This window comes from Pieris napi, chromosome 2 (genome assembly GCF_905475465.1).
Source record: "Pieris napi chromosome 2, ilPieNapi1.2, whole genome shotgun sequence".
Classification (NCBI taxonomy): domain Eukaryota; kingdom Metazoa; phylum Arthropoda; class Insecta; order Lepidoptera; family Pieridae; genus Pieris; species Pieris napi.
The window spans coordinates 122,540-144,548 of NC_062235.1; the positions used below are offsets into that span (position 1 = coordinate 122,540).

General features: G+C 33.2%; 2 protein-coding genes and 2 long non-coding RNA genes across 4 annotated transcripts; 1 reads left to right on the forward strand and 3 right to left on the reverse strand.

Annotated features, from left to right (window-relative positions):
- Window positions 1-568: 568 nt before the first annotated feature.
- LOC125060065 lies at window positions 569-1,196 on the reverse strand. The gene is made up of 3 exons (XR_007118797.1): window positions 1,063-1,196; window positions 734-804; window positions 569-650 (listed from the first exon to the last, which is right to left on the reverse strand). It is a non-coding gene; the product is annotated as an uncharacterized LOC125060065 (long non-coding RNA).
- A 7,658-nt stretch (window positions 1,197-8,854) lies between these two features.
- Window positions 8,855-13,937, reverse strand: LOC125061038 (putative uncharacterized protein DDB_G0282133). Its single transcript, XM_047666182.1, has 3 exons — window positions 13,739-13,937; window positions 12,240-12,401; window positions 8,855-12,157 (listed from the first exon to the last, which is right to left on the reverse strand). The coding sequence occupies exons 1-3, from the start codon at window positions 13,767-13,769 to the stop codon at window positions 8,991-8,993; spliced, it is 3,360 nt and encodes a 1,119-aa protein (XP_047522138.1). The 5' UTR covers window positions 13,770-13,937; the 3' UTR covers window positions 8,855-8,990.
- A 1,682-nt stretch (window positions 13,938-15,619) lies between these two features.
- LOC125061048 lies at window positions 15,620-17,815 on the reverse strand. Its single transcript, XM_047666190.1, has 3 exons — window positions 17,609-17,815; window positions 16,318-16,553; window positions 15,620-16,150 (listed from the first exon to the last, which is right to left on the reverse strand). Exons 1-3 carry the CDS (start codon window positions 17,813-17,815, stop codon window positions 15,751-15,753), a joined length of 843 nt encoding a protein of 280 aa, XP_047522146.1. The 3' UTR covers window positions 15,620-15,750.
- A 99-nt stretch (window positions 17,816-17,914) lies between these two features.
- Window positions 17,915-19,495, forward strand: LOC125061052. The gene is made up of 2 exons (XR_007118962.1): window positions 17,915-18,025; window positions 19,416-19,495. It is a non-coding gene; the product is annotated as an uncharacterized LOC125061052 (long non-coding RNA).
- The last annotated feature ends 2,514 nt before the right edge of the window (window positions 19,496-22,009 follow it).

Here is a 22,009-nt window from a genome sequence, read left to right on the forward strand (position 1 = left end):
GTATCGTTAATGTTTTTATAGATATACACAATTCACACGAAACAATGTCATGGTGTTAATAGGTAAATACTGACTTTTCCTAAACAGGCAGCAATAGTGGAATCGATATGGTTTTGCCACATGACAACAGCCTCTTCCAGTTGAGCAACAAAGTCCGGGTCGTTGATGTCAATGTGCGCATGCGGCTCACTCAGCGCTGCTATATTGGGCATGGGCAACTGTATCTCTCCTTCGATATGCTCTATAGTCCTACAATTTACTTTCATGTTCACCCAGAAATATATCGCTTTATAAATTAATTGATTTTGACTTTTCCTTTTAAAGATCAGATTTATTCAGAGAAGAGAATCTAAAAATACATTACCAATCAACTATCGCCACAAGTTCGTTGATATCTGAAATTACTTCTTGGGCCGTCGTCTTCTGCTTATCTGCTTTTTGTGCAGTTTTACTCTTCGCTAATGGAATATCTATAGACGATGATTGCTGTAAGCGGTATTTTTCGAGTGACATTATATTTAACTTAAAATAACCTTAAGAAACTTATTAAAAAATAAAGTGATTTTACCTTCGCTGTAACGGAAGACGTCGGTCGTGTTACCTTATACATTTTAGCAGGTAGTACTGATTCCGATCGCATGTTTTTCATTCTATAAATAAGTATTAAAATATGTACGTAAATACAACATTGTTTAACAATAACTGTAAACCTTAAATATATTCCAACTTATACCGTCTCTCAGCATTTTCTCCACGGGCGATATTTGACATCCGTCTGTAATCTGAAGGTCGTAAATAATTCACCTGGTTTAAAAAACATCAAGTATGAGTTTCTGTAAATTTATTATTGAAATAGATTATAAAGTACTTGTTTCTCTGTGACAACAGCTCTATACTTTTAAACATACTACATGATATGAAAATGATTACTCCGAAGAGCATTCCATTTCAATTGTCACTTATCTGGTTTTTAATTCACTATAATATTGAACTTGTTTTTTTAGGTATATTGAACACTATTACTTCTACAATGATTAATTATTATTAGAACGAAATAATTACATCAGAAGCAGTTTCATCCATTTTGTGATGTTCTCCCGCGAACGATATCTGTCGCGAGAGCACTCCCTGAGACGATTGCTGTGCCATCGTGCTGATCTCGCGAAACTGCTTTTCGAACAATGGGATGAAAGTCTGCAACGAATTAAGAGCCGGCGTTTAACATAGTCATATTTTCTTTTAAGCTGAATACCCAAAAGTATTACTTTCAGCTTCTTGAAGCGAATGTAACGTTTACGTTATTCTTTTCGTGAACAATCATCGAAGTTTAACGAAAAATTATTGTGTGCGACAGGAATGGTAGGATAAGTATAATGGAAAAAAGTTTTTCAAAACTCAAATCTTTATTGCATTCCTTATTTTGTTCACGTGACACGTTATAATATATGGTATTACAATAAGGACCTTGGTTAGGCACAGCAATGTTGTGAGTTTGCTTTTGTTTGCTTTATTATAGTTAATTCTATTCTTCTACATTATTTATTTGGTATATTTGCTATGGCTTCACGTTGCGAAAAGAAGAATGTAATTAATATTATTAATAAACTTAACTTTTATAAAGAAATTAAAGTCTATCAGTCAGATACTCTGTAACAGTGTAATAACATCTTCTACTATATAAAAATAAGTCGGGTTTTCCTTCCTGACCCTATAACTCCAGAACGCACGAACCGATTTCCACGGTTTTGCATTCGCTGGAAAGGTCTCGGGCTCGGGAAAGAAAATTCAGGAAAAATTTCAACAGAAAAGCGGGATCACCAAACGAAATGTTACATAAAACGAATCCATCTGGTGGCTAAACGGAGTTCGCCGAGTTTGCTAGTTTCTTATATAATAGCTCCTTAAAAAAATTGGTAAACCTCAAGTTATTTGTTTCATTCTTAAAATTTTCTGGTCATTTGTAATATATTTTTATTGAGAAGGTCAATAGTCCTGATTGATGTTTTTAACATCTGTTAGAAAAACTGGTCACTAGAAATGCCAATTCTAAATAATGTAAGCATTAAGTATAAATGAACTAAATATCCGCTATGTAATATATATGTAGAAAGGCTGCGTAATTAAACGAATTTGTTAATTACTAAGGACCTAGTACCAAAAAATAGATAAAAACCTTGAGCTGTAACCCTAAGCTCATCAAAACCCTTCCACTGGTGCAGCCAACCAGTACATACTCTGGCATCTTCAACTTTGTGATTCTGGGGGTCTCGTGCAAAGGAATCTCCTCCTGGGTTTGCCTCACAAAGTAAATGTAGCGGCGATTGCGGTTTGATACTTGCGGAGTAAATGAACCGAATAATGGTACCAGTTTTGGATATTGTATTATTTTCGGTACCGATCTCTGAAAAAATATATTTCCGAAATAAATCAGTTAAGCCTATTCTTAATTACTATTTCAGTTATTGATTATTTAATGAAAGACAGTAAATAGTAATTTACTTTTGCTATAATCGAATTATGAATACTCACAATAACAGTATAATATTCAACTGTCCCATCCACCTCTGGATCAAGATCTTGTGGAGCTACAATAAATATTTTTTTTAATATTTGAAAACAAAACAACTAATCCATGGCATTATATAGCTTGCTTTCATGATTTTAAAATAGACGTAATAAATTCAAAGCCCAGGAGTTAACTAACTCACTTACTTTACTGTGAGGTTACTGCAGTACTCGGGATTTCAGTGGAGTAATGTCATCTTTTATAAAATTCTAATTTAGTTACGTGGTGGAAAGGAATAAAAGTCCTCCGCAACGACTGGTGGCTCCTCCTCTTCTACTTGAAAGTAGACAGAGGGCTTCGACTCCATTTCGCTCTCAGAGACTACAGTAACGGCTGCCACAGTTTCTATGTCACCAGCATCCGTTTCTTCCTCGGGTTCTTCTGGAAGGAGTAAGTATGGTTCTTTAAAATAATAAAGTTAAATGTTTCTTCTAATTCTATCTATTAAACATAGATAACAATATTTTTTTAAATAATAAGAGTAGGTCGGTTGTTGAACAGTGAACCAACCAGAAACATTGAACCACCACCATGCTGAAAAAACTGCGAGGTTGTCAATTCGACCGATCATGTTAAAACTTCTCTCGTAGGCACCCTTCCCCTCTCCCGTAGTTAGCCGGTGGCGCGGCTTAAGTGTGACGTGTGACAGCGGTTTGTTTGTTTCTCGCCAAAAAAACATGGAATTCCACGTAATATCTCGATTTTTATATATTTTGTTATTAATTCCAGCACCAAAAGCATTATGGTGTCGATATTGTTGTAGTTTTAGACGTTTTATGAGCATATTGCTTTGTTAAAATTCAGCCTACAACTTAGTTTTTTTAAATATTATATACTAGCCGTTTCGCGCCCGCTTTGCTGGACGAATTAAAATAAATTTTATGTTTCATTATTTTATTTTTTTTCATATTTTTATTATTCTTCTTTTTAACTTCCCGCTAAGAAAATTGAAATATTTCGAAAATCGAGTTTTTAACAGATGTTGACGTTTTGCGGTTCTAGGAAGCCTCTTTTGTTTTTATTAGCGGGAAAAAGTTTCATAAAAGTAAAACAGAAATAAAAAAATGAAGGAACGTTGGAATTTGAAAAATAAATAGGCATAAACCATCTAGGAAAAATGTCGCATCGAATGGCAGTAGTTTCATGTCGATACGATCAGTGGTTTAGGCGTGAAGGAGCCTCAAACGAAGACCATTTTCATTATATATATCGGGTGTTTTTTTTAGAGGTATAGTACTTTAAATTGCAATAAAACAACGATGGATTATTGGACTGACATAATTTTTTTTTTATTTGAAAGATAATCTTGTGGCAATACATTTTAAATATGATTTCTGGCATATGACTGCCACGGCTGGCTCGGATATAGTCCAATCTGGACGTCCAATTTTCCCGTCCGTTGTTCTCGATTTTCATAAGCGAATTTTGTTTAGCGATGAAGCACACTTTTGGTTAAATGGCTATATCAACAAACAAAACTGCCGCATTTGGAGTGAAGCGTATCCTCAAGTGTATGTCGAAACACCGTTACATCCAGAAAAACTGATTGTTGGTGCGCTTTATGGGCTGGTGGCAGCATTGGTCCATACTTCTTCAAAAACGATAATGGCCAGAATGTTAGTCAATGGTGATAGGTATAGAGACATGATTACTAACTTTTTCATTCCTGAATTGAACAATCATGATGTCCAAGAGCTGTGGTTTTAACAAGACGGCGCAACATGTCACACAGCTCGTGCCACAGTCGATTTACTGAAAGACACCGCCTAATTTCACGTTTTTGACCTGTGAATTGGCCTCCAAGATCTTGTGATTTAACACCGCTAGATTATTTTCTGTGGGGCTATGTAAAGTCATTGGTCTATGTGGATAAGCCACAAACGCTTGACCATTTGGAAGACAACATTCGCCGTGTTATTGCCGATATACGGCCACAAATGTTGAAAAATGTCATCGAAAATTGGACGTCCAGATTGGACTATATCCGAGCCAGCCATGGCATTCATATGCCAGAAATCATATTTTAAATGAATTGCCACAAGATTATCTTTCAAATAAAAAAAAAATCATGACAGTCCAATAATCCATCGTTGTTTTATTGCAATTTAAAGTTCTATACCTCTAAAAAAAACGGCTTATGTTTAACTTACCACCAGGTATAGTAACATATAACAGACAAAAATAGTAAATGATTACCAAAATTAAACCCGCATTTTAATGTAAAATTACAACCTAAGTTTTAACATCTCGCTATCCTATTTAAGCAAACTGGCTCCAAAAAACTCATTGTTAGCCCAAAAATAGTTAATGAAAACCAAATTATTAACCATATTTTAATTTAAAATGAAATGCAAAAAAATAAAATCTCGTTATCCGATTAAAGTAAATTACCCTCGGAAAAAAAAATATTTTGCCAAACACAGTAAAGTAAATTTACTCCTAACCTTTTTGTCTCCAAATTGATTAACCACTACAAAAAAAAATTATCTTGAGCGTTTCGTTTACAACCAAATGCTATACCTAAAATAAAAAATAAAACTCTTACAATTTCAATAATCCCTTTTTTAATTATTGAAACAATCATTAAAAAGATAGTCCTCTTAAAACTAATAATAAACAGTTCAAAGATCTTAAAACTAAACTAATAATAAGCATTTAAAAAATCTTAAGAAGAATCAGTCTTCTGTATTAATTCACTGCACAATTAATGCTTTCTTAGCTTTGGCTGGTCGTCCTCTTTTGCGCTTCATGCCAATCGGAATAGCTCTGGCCTCTGAAGGTGGCTGGACGTGCTTAAGCCGAATCGCCAATCCAACGAGATGTCCCAGTGTGGTGGGAGAGGATCGTAAGCCGCAGACATAACTTAATATGGCATCATAATGCTTCATTTGGTAATAAGCCTACATTTTATGTCAATCATAGTGGTTTATTTAGGCAGAAATAGCGCATTAATTTGCTCGCTAAGATTTGGTGATCATTTACTACATTTGGTGTTCGAATACAATTTGAAGTGCAGTCGTGACTAAAATAGCTAGTACTATTGTAATTTTAGACGTTATTTATCTGGTGTTAAGTATATATTTTTGGTAAAAGAACTAAGGGTATCAAAGCATTTTATGGTGATCATTATATTTAACCCCAAAAAAAACACCCATTATATAGATTGAATAGTGTGTGTATTGAACAGTGAACCAGGTTCGCATAGTACTTACGATCCTGGTTCACTGTTCAATGATAGTGTTATGCTGAAAATCAATAATATTTTTGATTGTTTTAGGATGCCAAGGCCAAGAAATAAGGAAAGAAAAATTGGAAAACACAATAAAGACGATATGATGTCAGCATTACTAATCCTAGAAAATGGTAGCTCCATTAGGACGGTGGCAAAAACCAGTAAAATTCCCTACCCTACATTGCGCCGTTACGTTAAAAAAAACGTCACCATGGTGATAATATATCACTTGAACCGATATTACTAAAGTGTTTACTGAAGAACACGAACAAATGTTATTAAAATACTACAAAGACTGTGCACTAATGTTCTACGGTTTGACCATCAAATAATGTAGGAAGGTGGCTTACGAAATAGCAAAGGTTAATGGCATTGAAATACCCAGCTCATGGGAAAAGGATAAAATGTTAGGTTTGGAATGGTTTCGCTTATTTAAAAAAAGACATCCTGATATTTCAGTAAAGAAACCAGAAGCTGTAAGTCTCGCACGAGCTACCTCATTCAATCGGGAAGCTGTGGCAATATTTTTTTATAATCTGGAGGAATTGCTAAAATCCCGTTTTAGCAATTCCTAGATTCGTGAATGGAACTCGAATATTTAATCTTGACGAAACCGTCCAGAAACCACAGAAAGTTGTGGCTCCAACAGGAGCTAAAGTATGTAAAGTGACAAGTGGAGAAAAAGGCACTCTTGTCATTTTAAATATTCCTTCAATGTAAACTTATCTTTACTAAGTATGGTGTAAATATTTACCTACTTTGACGCATTTTGATGTGACGTTATTAAGAAGTTAACTGCTGTGAAGACAATACGGAACCTTTATAATTTGAAACTTTAATTAATGATATGTTATATTTATTTTTTGCTGAATTTATTATTATTATTATTACCATAGAAAACCATTTTTTTGTTATTAGAATTAATACTTTTTTAATGTATTTTGTACAACAAAAATAAAAGACGATTATCAAAAATTGTATGGTGTCTTTTCACAAATAAGGATTTTTACTGGTAACGAAATTGTGGTTCACTGTTGAAATACAGGTGGTTCAGTGTATACTCCCTATAGTACACAGTGAGTCAATTTTTGTTTTTTTTTTAAACTTAATTTACGGTCTTAATATTTTTCTCTGGCTTTCTGTAACCTGAATATGAGACACTGTATAAAATTGCCTAAACCATGACACCAAAACGAAATTCGTAACTTTAATTTCTTACAAGTTATATGACTTAGAAAAAAGGTTGGTTCACTGTTCAACAACGCACCCTACATTTAATGCAAATAGGAATATGAGACTTGACCAAAATACCTAGTCTTACGCTTTTCATACTCTTCAAACTTTTCATGCTCTTCATGCTCTTCATGCTTTTCATACTTTTCATTGATTTTGCACTTTTTGCTGCATCCGGTTCGATTTCAGGTTCTGCTTCGGGTTCCTTGCCTTTCTTCCCCTTTTTCTTTTTCGGTGGAGGTGGTGGTGGAGGCGGCGGTGGAGGGATAATTCCTAAAATAATGGGGAATCACGTCTCGCGATTCATATATTTCATTTCTCGCTATTTACGAAATTTGTTTAAAGCATTTCTAGTAAACCTCACGAACGGTACCATATTTTTTAAAGTTTTACCAATTTCTGCCTTTATCTTCCAAGTACAAGACTGTGGTTGACTCCTCCAAAATCCAATATTTTTTGACATATGAGAGATGGTTAGCGCAATCTCGATTCTAAATCTTACCCGCATATTACTCGAACTATTTTACTTGGAATCCAGGTTTTAAGATATACATTTCAGCATAATAAATGACCTAAGAGTAACTTACTCCATTCAGTAAATTCCTTGTCCTCGTGAATAAGTTTATCCACGATGATTTTGCTCACGAAAAATGTCTTCTTATCTAAAGATAGTTCGTTCGGAAGAACCGGAACCGTTACAAATGTAATCATTTGTTGTCTTGTATCACCTAAGTCAAAAAAGTAGTACCTATTAGTTTTTTTTTGTTTTATAGAACAGGGGGCAAACGGGCAGGAGGCTCACCTGATGTTAAGTGATACCGCCGCGAGTGCGTTGCCGGCCTTTTAAGAATTGGTACGCTCTTAAATTAGTAACTATAATCTAAAGCGCCGGTAATCAAACTGAAATTATGCTTGTCACACTAACCTTCAAACATATTATAGAAGAGCTCCTCATCCTTCAAGCCGATGTAACTGAGGATGCGTTCTTTAAACCACTGTATCCGAGGGTCTTTGAACAGGTCTAAGTCATAGACAGGGATCTCGATTGACTCGTTAGACGCGGTCTCTGACATGCTTTCTTCACTTAGCGGTGACAATACCAATAATTGTTCTAAGATTTATTTTAGTAGGATTTTGTGCGCACTAGTTTAGTTCACATTACAAAAGCTTTTTAAAACTAATTTTTTTCATTGATAATTCCGTACTGTCACTATGCAGTATCGGTAAAACAATTGAACGATGAATCAATAAGAACGTTGCTATGGAAACTCTATAACACAGTTTTTAAGTGGTATATTCTCTTTGGTCGTTACGCAAACGAGAATTGCGTGTAACACATATAAAATGTATTTTTTTTATAAGTCCGCGAAACTATGGTAATATCGTAAAACAACCTTTAAGGTTTCCTAGCACCACACAGAGAGTGCAGGCTGGAGAAAATTGCTTCGTTGACTCCTACTTTCTTTTAAATTACAAGTATTAAGCACAGTAGTCGATCGAAGTAATGCTTACTAGCTGTTGCCCACGGTGACGTCGTTCGCGTCTAAATTGGAAACAAAAATTATCGATAAAGGAATTCCAAAATTCTACAAAGAAACTTATTAACACTTTGATATTCTTATTGATAGTATCGTATATTGTAGCACAATGTTTATCATAGCAGGTAGTGTCATTAATATATTTGCATCAGTTCAAAATGTTTTAAAATAGACTAAATATTTTCTAAAATGTTAAGTTAATTCATTGGTATTTATGCAATTTCTTTAGTTCCATGCTTTAGCTGCCTAACATTTTCAACCTTAAGAATAAATAAAAGAAAACCAAAAGTTTTGAATTTATTTAATTTGGATCTCACTTAACTTAAACTATTATTATTTTTACTTATAACTATTAATATAGTAAACGGCACTGAAAATATTGAAAATAAATACTTAATAATTAAGAAATATAATTAAAAAATTATGTATTAAATTTGGGTTGCGGTGATATTTTTGGATAACCGTTTGGTTCAGGGGCATCCAAGTCTTCTATGTTGGAATTTTTATTTTTCAATGTTTGGCTTTGGTTTTGGATGAAAGATGATGCACCATAACTCGATGGGTGCTTCACGGAATAATCTATATTAGTAGTTAGATCTTCCTGATACAAATTTGCTGATCCCGTCGGTGAACCAAATTCGTTTAATTGAAAAGTGCTTAGTACTCGTTCTTTATCTCTTTCGTCGTTTAATTTATATCCTATAGATGGAATTAACTGTAAACCAAGATTGTCTATTTTTTCATTATTTGAGTTTTGCAGGTGTTCTTGATCATTTATTTCTTCATTTACTCGATTATTTTCATGATTGTTATTCAATTGCGAAAAAATATAAAACGCCTGATCCTTGTTATAAGTTAGTAATTTATCATTATCGAAGGGATGCGACAAGGTTCCTCTAATGGTATCTTGAACTTGTGCAGTTATTCCATTTGTGGATGTTAAAAATGAGTTTAAATTTGGCGGTTCGTCTTGTTCTTGGATGGTTTCTTGATTAGACGTTTGTTCTAATCTATCATTGATAGGTAATTGCTGAGATCGAATAACTTCTATGTCAGGCACATTTTGCTTTTTATTACTAATTTGAGGTCGGAAGTTTTTATGCCCGTTTAGTTTTGGAAGAGTAAAAAGGTTGTTTTTGATATTTGGTATGTTGTAATAGTCACGTGTCACTTCTGGAACCGGGTGTTGATATAGTTGACCACTATATATATGGTTAGAGGGTGGTGGTCGTAGGTTCTGAATCCTACTATTAATAGTCGGGATTCTTGAGTCAACCGGCCTTATCTGGCTGTATGATAACTTCTTTACAGGTGTTTGTTGTCTTTGTTGATAATATACATTTTGTGGTCTGTTGTGGTGTTCCCGTGTAGCTGCTTTCTGTTGTGAAATAGCTAGTGATGGTGATGAAATAAGCTTTTTGTTGTTGTGTCTGTTGACATTGTTATTTGTAAATTGTGTTGATGTAAGCTCTGATATTTTTCTAGTTATATCTTCGGCATTACTGTATCTATAGTTCTGTAGTTGTGGTGTTGGAGTTGTTATTACATTCTGCTTTGCAATATTTTTATAGTCTTTTGCTGCGTTCAAAGAGTCCGCCAGAAATGAAAACACCAAATCCTGTGAATTTGAAATATTTGAAAATTTACCTAATGATAATTTCCCTATTGGCATAAGCCCGGCACCAGTTTTAGTAGCCAGGTTATTTGCATATACTAAATAATTGCTACTACCAGTATTTAAAACCTCAAAGTCATCAGAAGAAGTTTCGTTCTTAAAAATGATTTTGGCAATTTTTTCTGGTATGGTAATTTTAATAGAAATTGTCCTCTCTATAGTATTTACGGGTTCTAAATAGAAAGGTAGATTAGAAAGTTTATTTTCCGATAAATTATTTGAAATTTTAAAGGGAGGTTCCAGATGACTTGATGGAATCGCAATTTTTTTTGAGCTTTTAGTAGGAATATCTGGAGACTTAGATGTCAACTCTTCTTTGCTTAGAATTTCGTTATCAACTTTTAATTGCTTTTTATCTAATAAGGTGTTCTCATTCTGATATTGAGCAAAATTTTGGTGTGTTGATGTAGGTTGTACAATTTTATTTGTATCCCGTATAATATCATTAACGGTTATATCAATTTTTTCTTTTGTTAATACATCAGTAAAACTTATGTTGTTATGGTTAGTGTTAACTTTCGACTGCTTTGTAACGGTAAACAACGGGGAAATGTTGTTTTTTTGATCGACTAACTCGTATTGAGGTGTTTGAGAGGATGACGCTGCTAATAGATTTTCTTTCTGGTTAGTTTGTATTGGTTGTAGGTTGTACTGTTTAATAGGTGATAAAGATTGTCTAGATATTTCTGCATTTGGTGAAGGTATATAAGTATTTTGTAGTGATCTTAAAGTCGTTATTTCATACCGTGATGGTGGTGTAGTCGTGCTAAAGTCTTCTGGCTCTAAATAAAGTCTGTTTAGTAAATTAGGACGGAATGTTGTGGGAGACGCGTTATATAAAATATCACGATTAGATTCTTGCTTTCTATTTGTATTTTTTTTATTGTAAAAGTAATCATTAGTGGTTTTTGTACTCGATTGATAGTTTTGTTTTGGTTTTTCGTAAACATAAGGATTGGACATCGAAGGCGATGGTTCCGAAGCAGATTGAATGAACTTTTCACTACTCTCTGTGGGTTTTATGATAAAATTTCTATTTTTTGGTTTTAATATCCAAGTTTTAAAAGTAATTCTTGATTTTGGACTACTTGCGTTTTCACCAGGTACAATACTTTTAAATGCTATAGTTTTTGATATAACAGTAGGTGGAATATTTGTACTTACCAGATTTTGTTGAGCTTCTACATTTATTAGGTTACTATTTTTAGCGTGTGCTGTTTGTGCTTGATTAGTTCTATATGATTCAAATTCTAATTGCTGTTTTTGATTGCTATAAGCATTGATTTTACTGTTGCGATTGTCATAAGAATTTAATTTATTATAGTTTGTTGGTTCGTATAAAGTTGCTTGAGTTGGGCTCGGAGTGTTTGTGCGATATACGTTTGCTTGGTATTCTTTAGTATTTTCAGCACTTTGTTTATTAATAAATTGAACGTTTTGGGTACCCTGATTTTCTCTATATAAACTATATAGTGGTGAGGACGTCGACGCAGCAAAGCTTATATCATTTGATAAATGTTCACCGAAGGATTCCTTAGAAGGTACATATAAAATGTTATTATGACCAGACGTGAGGGCGCCATTGGGATACAGCAACTCGGACGGAGGTTTGTAAGTTTGCGTTACTAAGAAATTGTTTTTTATAAATCCATTACTAATAGGATTCCTCATTGGATGTGTAATCATTTTTCTAACATCCTTTAAAAGTTGTGGTCCCGGTTTAAGGTTCTCAAAACGTTCGTTATTATTCTGGATTTCCTGTTGACAGTTTACGTTCATCCACCAATCACAAACGAAGACGGCCTGGTTAAACAGAGTTCCGTTGGGGCAAAGAAACGACTGAAAACCGTAAGTAGTTCCAGCTGTACAGATTCGAAATACCTGGCAATTCGTTTCTTGGTCGGCATAATAACCTGAAAATTTTAATAGATAATATGACTTTCATGCATGTTTTTCTTTAAATAAAAATTCGTTGCCTAATTGATAATATAATACCTGGTTCTCGACCCGCGCATGAAAAATGAGTTCTTGGAATTGCATCTAACGTAGGGTAGTCTCTGCCTGCATCTCCTGGAACGTTCAGCTTTATATCCCAATCGAGCCTATTGTCTTTTTGTCCCTCTACTTGCCGACTACTCCATGCCATTATTATACTTACTGGAACAATTAAGGTATTTTTAAATCAAAACACTGCTTTTGGCATATTCATAAAATGATTTCATTAATATGACATATATTATTTAAGCCAAGAGATTCTTTGAGATAATAAGTTCTCAAAGTTTTTGTTGCGTTGACAGAACCGACAAGTAAAAAGCGTATAAATGAAATGAATGACTTGAATGGGTAGACTGGGTACGATGCATGAGACAATAGGACTTGTTGAAGCACTCGGCACAATGCTCAAGCGCCATACGGAAGCTTAAAAAAACTAAACATTTCCCTTATTACTTTGAATCTAGTTTTCATTCATAAATAAGCGAAAAATTTACGAAGTTAATATTTTATACAAAATAATTGTCGTTCACATAATTTCGTAACGATAAATTAAGCTCCTATAAACAGGCAAATTAATTTAAATGAAAGTTCCATTGATCAAATCAAACCACCACGGGAGTGGCCCAATCGAATAGATATCACAGCACACAACTGTATTCGTAGTTGGGAAATTGTAATAGTTATTTATTTCTAACTTATAAATATTCAGTATTTACAATATTCGTAATCTACATAGTATTAATAATAATAAAAATTATAAACAGAAATTTAAAAAGTTTGGTCCCTGTGGCAGTGTACCTTTAATGCTGGCAGCATTTCCTAGCTGTATTGCGATACTTATTCGTTGAGCGAGGAAAGCACCAGCTCGGGTCACCGGTACTATCTACCAGGCACTTAAATCTTTAATTAGCTCGTGTGCAGTTAAACCCCACGGGATTTTTATTTTTATCGATTTTTATATAAAAAATATATAGGGTATATCAAATATGTATCAGCAAATGTATGTACATAATATATTTTCAAGCTCCAAAGCTTAAAGGCTTTGAAGAAGGTAAAATAAATTTAAGTAGGTCTTTTCTGCCTCAAAGGTACCTATTAAGTCATTAGGCATTTGTTTAATCTAGACAGCGATGAATTCTTTTATTTACTTTATGATTATATAATCTTGTAAGTGATTACATTAATGTAGCACATAGCAATCAGAGTAACTAAATTTAATTAATCAGCTTATTTGTTTGACGAAGCAAACATTCTGAAACAAAAGCTTATAAGGGCTTTTCACCGATTCCCTCTCGATACTGCACCAGATATAAGAATAGTATTATTTGTGTTATTAGCGTGACCCGATTCCAATCTCTACCTTTTTAATTTGCTAAAACACTAAATTATTTTTATGGTTTGATCGATAGCAAACTCACTCCTATAATAATAAATACGATAATATTAGGAATACAGCGAACCCTTCAGAACCTATCAACATTAAATATAAGTTAACTTACTGCATATATAAAAACGCCACATATTAAACATCACTGCTAATCACAATATCAATCACAATGTCACGACATTCCGATCGCACGCGCATTTAGCCAAATGATCATTTTGTCGGTAACTCTGGCTATAATCCGCCCTTCCATTAACCAATGGATTAATTTATTTGTCTTGTGCAATCATGTTGTGCTGGCGACACTTTCTTTATTAATAGGAGTAGACATTTCTAAAACCTGTGAAGTAAAGTAACTTAACGGTTTGAAAATCATAACTATTACAAAATTGTATACTATATGTACCTACTATAGACAATATATTATATATACTACTATACTATGTTAATAGAAAATTGCCCACTTAATTTTCTTTTACGCGATCACTTTCCTCTGAAGCCCATTCTTCAAACGCTTCCTGCTAACAGCATTTCCCACAAATGCACTTTCGTTTACTTCTTTTGTTGTAAAAAACCTTTTGTATAAGCCTATTATTATATCATTATTGAATACCGTCGAGATGCCATTTCTTGAGCGCTGTATTTCCGGCAAAATAATTGTAAAAAAGGGACTATTTTTTTAGAAAAGGATAACATTACCTTCGTGTAGGATTTTCAGTCAAAGCATTTAATGCAATACAACTGCTAAGACACGTCACTCTTTGCAGGTTGCACAAAACAGGCAATAGGAAAGAGGAAAGGAAAAAGGAAAGAGCATCAATCTTGCACGTCGTGATATTATTGCATCAATTTATAGCAGAACAGGATCGTAAGCGAGTAAAAAGTAATATTTACAAATTAATAAAGCTACTAATCATGAGAATTGTGACACGCCATTAGCGCTTTGACAATACCTATTGCGTTCTCATGATAAGCTCACCGTACACTAGATATTTTAAACAACCCGTATGTTACTGCGTTACATATTTTTAAAAGCGTTGATTAATATTAATTCACTCTGCACGTGTTGGTATAAAATTTTTGTGTAATCTATAAGAATATCAGAAAGAAGCACGCTTCGTTTGATTGTGGTTAGTCAACAGTTCATCGAGATCTAACACGCAATTGTTTCGTCTTTTGTTTTACACTACCCTCTTGGCATCTTCTACATATCTATACATAAATGAATAGATAACGATAAAATATACACAATAAATTTACGGTGTAACGTGTGCTTTATGTTATTTGTAAACATAAGAATAGTTTGTGAAACTGAATGTATGAATATTCTATGTTATCTTATTTTTGGTCATTCTTATCATTAGTAATCAAAAAGTTACTAAATGAAACAAATGTTTACTTTGCTCCAAGCTTTTTAACGTAGTACATCTACACAATTTACGAAATATTTGACAAAACTTAGGCTAGACTCTAAAGTCGCTCGTAAATTGTCTGCATGTCGAATTAATCTACGACATAACAATTAATTTATAATTTTTTTATAGCTACGTATCGTGTGAACATAGAGTAAGCCAATATGCTGTGACAATATATTTAAGCAATATCGTGAGATAAAATTGTGTACACAGAATGAACTTTAAATAAACCACTTACATAAGGAAATGTGTCTTTTATTTATTTACGTGTTTATGTATTTTAATTGTAAAGCAGGATAATGAAATGTATCTATTGAAGTAAGAATTAAGTTACGCTCATTATTTTGAACAACTTAAATTCGGTATTATAAGTGGTATCAGTAAATACTGAATACACACGATCAAATTTCATATTATAATAAGAGCTTACGGAAAATTTATAATATTACGCAACTAAATATCCACTGTTATATTATGGGAAATTTCAGATATTAGGGCCAGCTCTGTTATGTCACCCAGATTCTTATGGTAATTTTTACGTTACATAAACAAGAGAAATAAACATAAAAAGAAAACCAAAATTTATGCGGCTTCAAATCAATTTAATGGCTATATCGAACAGCTTGTAATCAAAACAGACATATGGATTAGTTAAATCGATGTTCTCTACTAAAATCCGGTTATTCGTTGCAATTCCGTTCTTTAAAACAGCTTATTCCACAATGGGCTTGGTGTGACACCATTTAAGATCCCCACTAGAGGTAAACCCTAATTTGGAATATAGATTTCGGGCGGCGACATTTCCAGCTACACAAAACGCGAAAACAACTCTTCCCTCTCTCCTCAATGTGTTCGATATGAGTTTTAGGACCAACTCTCCATATCCTTTTCTTCTATGAGCCTCAAGGGTGTACAAATGCCCTAGGGCTCCCATTTCCTTGACATAGCACCAAGCAACCAGTTCTCCATTTTTAAACAGGCCATAACCAAGCTTGGCTTTGATTAATAGCTGGTAGTACCAAATCGAGCCTGAATATTTGTGGGGCCAAGTGTCGTTGGATATATAAGCATGTTTATCGGTCATCATCTCGAACGTTAGCTCTGGGGGTAATCTGAGAAACACACTTTAATCATTAATATGGAAGACAAATCAATTTGTACACTAGACCCAGTGGTCAAATCTAAAAATAAACTAAATTGTAAAAATATTTTTATTTTCTAATCTCGCAATACTTTTGGATTAGATTGTTTTATTTTAATAAATGTTCATGAAACTTACTCAACGTCGAAATAAGGCGCATCATCCTCAATATAAAATGTTTCAGTTGTTGTAATACCTTTAATAAACAACCTCTTCTCATGTAAAATAGATTTGAAAGTGTCCGCCACGTCTATACGAGAAAATGCCAATTCTATCGGACTCTTCCAGTTTATAAGTTTCGTATGTTTCAGAGCATTCACAAGGCCGATCGTGACCTCTTTTGTGGGTTGGATAATTAATTCAAAGAAGTTTCCCTGCAAAAAATAGTAAATTATATATCTCTAAATAATAATAAATCTAATATTTTTTTTAACACTTATGTTTACTTCAATTGTCATACATTTTGTAAAATATGCCGTAGATTTAGTACTATATATGTTGTGGTAAACTTTAATAGATAACTACATATTTATATTCGATAACACTGATCTACATCTCAATTTCTGACAGTTGTCAAATGTGGACGGAATATAAATTTGTCTGTTGAATGATTGATAACACTTAACTAATTAGTCATCGTGCGCCTGCTACAAAGTAAATAGCAAACTTCTTTGGCGAGTTTGTTACACAATATTAAATAATACAAATTATTCCGTTTTTTCGCGACGCGTTTCAAATTAATTTATATTGTATAACAGTGGTATTATGCGTTCGCTTTGTTATTTTTAAAATAACGAAATCTAACACATTTTTGAGACTTATATTCTTAAGCGCCTTCTTGTTTAACGCTATTGAGTTGGTTTATCTTTCATATTGTAATCAATACTTATTCAAAGATCTTATCCAGATGACAATTTTTTTTGTAACTGCAATTAAATTATTAAATTATTTATAATAATTCTCGCTCCCGTGTAAAGTGTATTTTTTTTTAGATGTGTGATACTAGCGCGAGCAAATATAAGAATATGACCAATGAATCCATAGGGTGTAGAGGTCACGGTCGCCATAGAGAATAAAATCATGACTCGTCATACTTGTTGGTTAAAGAAGCTGGTTTATAGACATTCAGTTAGATCACACAACAATCAACATTTTGTACTGTAGTCTGTACCTAATAATATTGAGTTATGAGTGATTCACTAACAAGAAACGAGTTAGGGTTTTCCCAACACCTGTGCTAACACAGGGGACTTACCATATCATTTTTATTGACAAAAAACATGAAACCATTTAGTACGTGTGGGCCTTAAGATTTTACTTGAATTCGTCAACAAAATTTTTAAAAAGGTAGAGAACACTGTGCATTATGTAAGCACAGGCGATTTGATTTAGCGATAGCTCCGACAAAGAGTTGAAAATTTCCTCTAACCTTTACATTTATTCCGACCAGACCATTGCACATGTCCCCATAAGGCACATATGCTTTGAAACCGTAATCAGCTCCGTTATTGATCATTAATTCTTCAATGTCCAGAACTCCATAGCCACATATACCCCGAGGCCAGTCTCTTTTAAACACATCTTTGAGCTCTGGCCATCGCTCCACCGGTAGAGGTACTAAAGGTTCGTCACACATTGCATTACAATTACACTAATTAAGAAGAATACTGATCACGATTAGACAGACGCGAGCGGTCGAGAACACACGCTTTTTACACTGCGGCTTTATTGACCTTGCTATGAATCGTAATGGTGATATCAGAGTGTGCATATCAGAGGATTAAATCCGTTGTATAATACTGCATTATAAGACAGCGAACACAAGAGAATTCTACTCTTTTAGATTGTAAGTATATTTCAAAATAATAAGAAGTGTATCTTTTCACATTGTCGTTACATTTTTCAATCTGAATAAAGCGAGCTAAATCTATATGAAGCTACATCGGTAGACACTGGAAACAGTTGATACTTCAAGAGGAAAACATATTGCTTAGGTCTTCATGTCAATGTCATATCATTACCCTGTTGATATAGCAAATACTAATTCCTTTTTCTAACCAAGTGAAGAACGCAAAATATAAAAAAAACATTGTACATCACCCGCTGGTGATGTACAATATTTTTTTTTAGCCTACCTAGCGCATACTGCTTGATATGGCGGGGTTATAGTAATAAAATACATATCTATAAAGTTCTATATTATTTACACTTTAGATTGTTTAATTCAGTTCAAAAACGCCACATAAATAAACCGTTTGGATTAATTTCACTGAATTAAAGAAGGTATTGATTATGACTACAATAATTAGTTACAATGAGACGTAAGGTAATCACACGGACAGCAAAGTCACGCACCCCTAAACGCTCGTAAAATAATAGTTCATTTGTTATTCGATGAAGATCCAGCTTATTATAAAAGTTGCCTAGTTTATATGAGAATTCGTGCTAGAAAAATGGCTAACGTAAACGTAAGGAAAGAGGAAAGTCCCTGTAGATAGGAACCCTACCAATACATTTGAAGCTCAAATAGGTGACTTCCCTTAATTAAAACCCTTCAGGTATAATAGACTACAACCCTTAAACAACCAGGATGGTAACAATTCGTACATACCGGTAGCTCTGCAAACACTTGTAGCTGGAATAGAAATATAGAGAATACACAAACTCAGCCAATGACCTCTTTGAACAAATTATAATAAAACAGTCAGAAAAGATTGATATCCTCATCCAACAAATAGGGACTCTTATAAATACTACAACTACTAACAATAAGTTAGTTTTATTTAGATAGTTAGTTAGTGAGCTAAGACAAACAATGGTAATAGCTCAACAGCCTAAGCATATAAATAAAGCCAAAATATTTCTATGAATCGCAACATGGAACATAACTGGCTTAATCCAAAATAAGCAAGATGTCAAGGTTTTTTATCAACTACAATAAAATATATATTTTACTGGTCACTAAAAAGCATATGATCAACTAAAGAGTAATAAAAATGAAAGGTTACAATGTATACTATACTAATCATTCTGATGGAACATCTTATGCTGGGGCAGCTGTGATAATAAAGGAAAATATTAGACATTATATCCTGCCACCATTCAAACATGCGCACATACAAGCCTCTATAATAGCCATAGATAAGTGGCAGGGATCACTTAATGTGGCTGCAGTGTACTGTCCACCTAGACACTGCATAGTTAAGCATATTATGTATAATGACTTATCATTTCAGAGTACAAAAAGTCCAAAACACCTGGTTGTATTACCCGTGAAGAAGAATATGACATTTGTATCAAGGACAAGGCCTGTGGATAAAAAAAACACAATAGTTTTCAAATTATCGAATAAAACAAAACAAATATCCTTCAATTGGTAATAAATGATTTCCTATTAAAGCCTTTGCATTAAGGTTTCTATATTTTTATAATTATTGACATAGCATTAAGGTTTTGATTAAAATGGTATATTTTACTGCTGTTTTTCATAATTATTCATCGTATGGATGAAGTATTATTATTACAAATATTATATTGTTATTGTTATAACTTCATGAAGTCATTAAACAAATTTTAAATTAATTAATAATTTTATTATTACTACAATAATAATAACAATATTATTAGATATATAATTGAAATATTCTATGCAATAAACAAAATGTACCTACCTAATATGTACATAAAAATAGTAATAAAATTTTGTCATTTACAAATCATAGTTGTCCAACTGTATTCAAAATAGACAATACATAGCTAAATATTACCAAAAAAAAACAATATCAATCACTTGGAATGCTGTAGATTAAGATCTTAAGGAATTGTAAGTTTATATATTTGATCCAACATACCTGGCATGAGTGTTTATTGTATTCTGAAAAATTAAATAACTTTTTACTTAATCAATTTAAACTATTACTTTTTTCAAGAATGAAGTTTGAAGTTATAAAACCCAAAAAAAATATTTTATATTTGAAACGATTATGTTAGGCAGACTTTGTTTAGTGCTGAAACATAATTAATATTTTAAAATTATCTGTCCCTCACAAACATTTCACAATCACTACTCCTTGTCAGTTGTCGGGTTATGGTAAATATAAGCTATTGGAAATTGAGCAAAACACGTAAACTAATATTATATGTAGGTACGGTATGTAATATGAATAAATAAACTTATTACTTACTTTTAAGTGGCCCCTTTGCCGGATACCTTAAACGGTTAATAACGTCTTCGCAAATCGCAACATTCATAATAGGTAGGAAGTATATGTAAGGCTTTTTTTTTTAGGGATATTTAATATTTATACAAAGGTGATAAGGTAAAACGAGTGTTTTTATCTACTTTGCAATTAGCTAACCCTATAATATGTTTGATATAGTTATTTCCCTTTAATGATCAATATAATTTTTATTAATAAAAGTATTTTGTTTACAAGATGAATATTTAGACAATTAATACTTTTCTAGATAAATGGGTTAATTGTCACGATATTCATAGACAACTACTCACTTGGTATTTCTCCTACAAACTTCTTCTTTCTCCTCCACTTACTAAGACTTAACATGTTAACATGAAACTATCATGAGAGCGTTCACGGGTTTAAGGTCGGGACATGTACTTACCTTGATTCTCCGATGAGCGAGAAAGCTGAAAATCCAAATCATATCAATTGCTTTCTTTAGGGATCGTATGTATTGAAGCGGTCTTCCAGCACTTCAAGACAATGCCGAGCGAGTACAGGTACCAGAAAAGGTGCGTTTGGCCGGAGCCAACTCAGAAGCACAATTGGGGTAATACCATCAGGCCCGCTTGATTTATGAATGCCCAAGGAAGACAGAGCTTTGCGGATAGCGCGTTGCCGGAATAAAATTTTATGACCACATCTTGAATTCGGTTGATCAAAGGGACCATTTGTTCAAGACTTTTGCCAAAGCAAAGTCTTAAAAAGAAATTCCCGCGCGATCGGTGGTTTCAGAGCCGAACCAATCTGCGGCAATCAGTGGGCGTTTAAACCGCTGCGTTTCGCCAAATTCGTAAATGAAAACATCATAAACTTATACATACATAAGAAAGAATTAATCTTATTGTTTTGTTATACGTCAAAATGTTTATAAGAAACGTTTAGATGAAAGCTCTTTGCCCGATTGTGTGAATCTCTGATATTTATGAATATTATATTTTATGTGAAAATAATAAAATAGTATAAGTTAATAAAATTAAATTTAACTGTTTCAATTGCAGCGTTTTAAATATGAAAGGTGATAAGGATAAACTGTGCTTGTGCCACAAAGGCAAGCTATACAAGAGGACAGCTGTGCTTGTTGAACTTTTTTAATATACATTTATATTTTGTTCTCTTGTATTAGTTGAAAAATAAAGGCTTTGAATTTGAAGGATAAACTAGTTTGCCATAAACAATGTAATTCGCAAGAGTAGAAGGTGTATAGAAGTAAACAGGATGGAGTTATCTTAGTCTAATATCTTTTATAGTAAAGAAAATTTTACCTATATTAATACTCGCTTCTTCAATCAATCAAATCAATCAAAATCATTTATTCATATATGTAACACGATGTACACTTATGAACGTCAAAAAAGAAATATATATTAAAGGCTTCTGATTTCACATTTACTGCCAGTTCTCAAATCAAGGGCGTACAACGGAAGAGAGGAACTGGCAATAAACTCTCCGCCACTTTTTTTAATCGCGATGTTTGTAAGGAGCTGCAACCATTACACCATGTTCCACATGACAACTTAAGTAATTAATAATAATAATAAAAAACGTGTGGCACTCGGGGTCTGCCGTGGTAAAGCTATTGCATAGCA

Coding starts and splice junctions, on each gene's coding strand:
- LOC125061038 (XM_047666182.1), bottom strand. CDS start 13,769: ATGTTTAATATGTGGCGTTTTTATATATGCA. Junction 12,402..13,738: donor GTGGCGTTTTTATATATGCA/GTAAGTTAACTT, acceptor TAATTGTTCCAG/TAAGTATAATAATGGCATGG. Junction 12,158..12,239: donor ATGCGCGGGTCGAGAACCAG/GTATTATATTAT, acceptor TAAAATTTTCAG/GTTATTATGCCGACCAAGAA.
- LOC125061048 (XM_047666190.1), bottom strand. CDS start 17,815: ATGTGTGACGAACCTTTAGTACCTCTACCGGTGGAGCGATGGCCAGAG. Junction 16,554..17,608: donor TGGTCGGAATAAATGTAAAG/GTTAGAGGAAAT, acceptor TATTTTTTGCAG/GGAAACTTCTTTGAATTAAT. Junction 16,151..16,317: donor GCGCCTTATTTCGACGTTGA/GTAAGTTTCATG, acceptor TGTGTTTCTCAG/ATTACCCCCAGAGCTAACGT.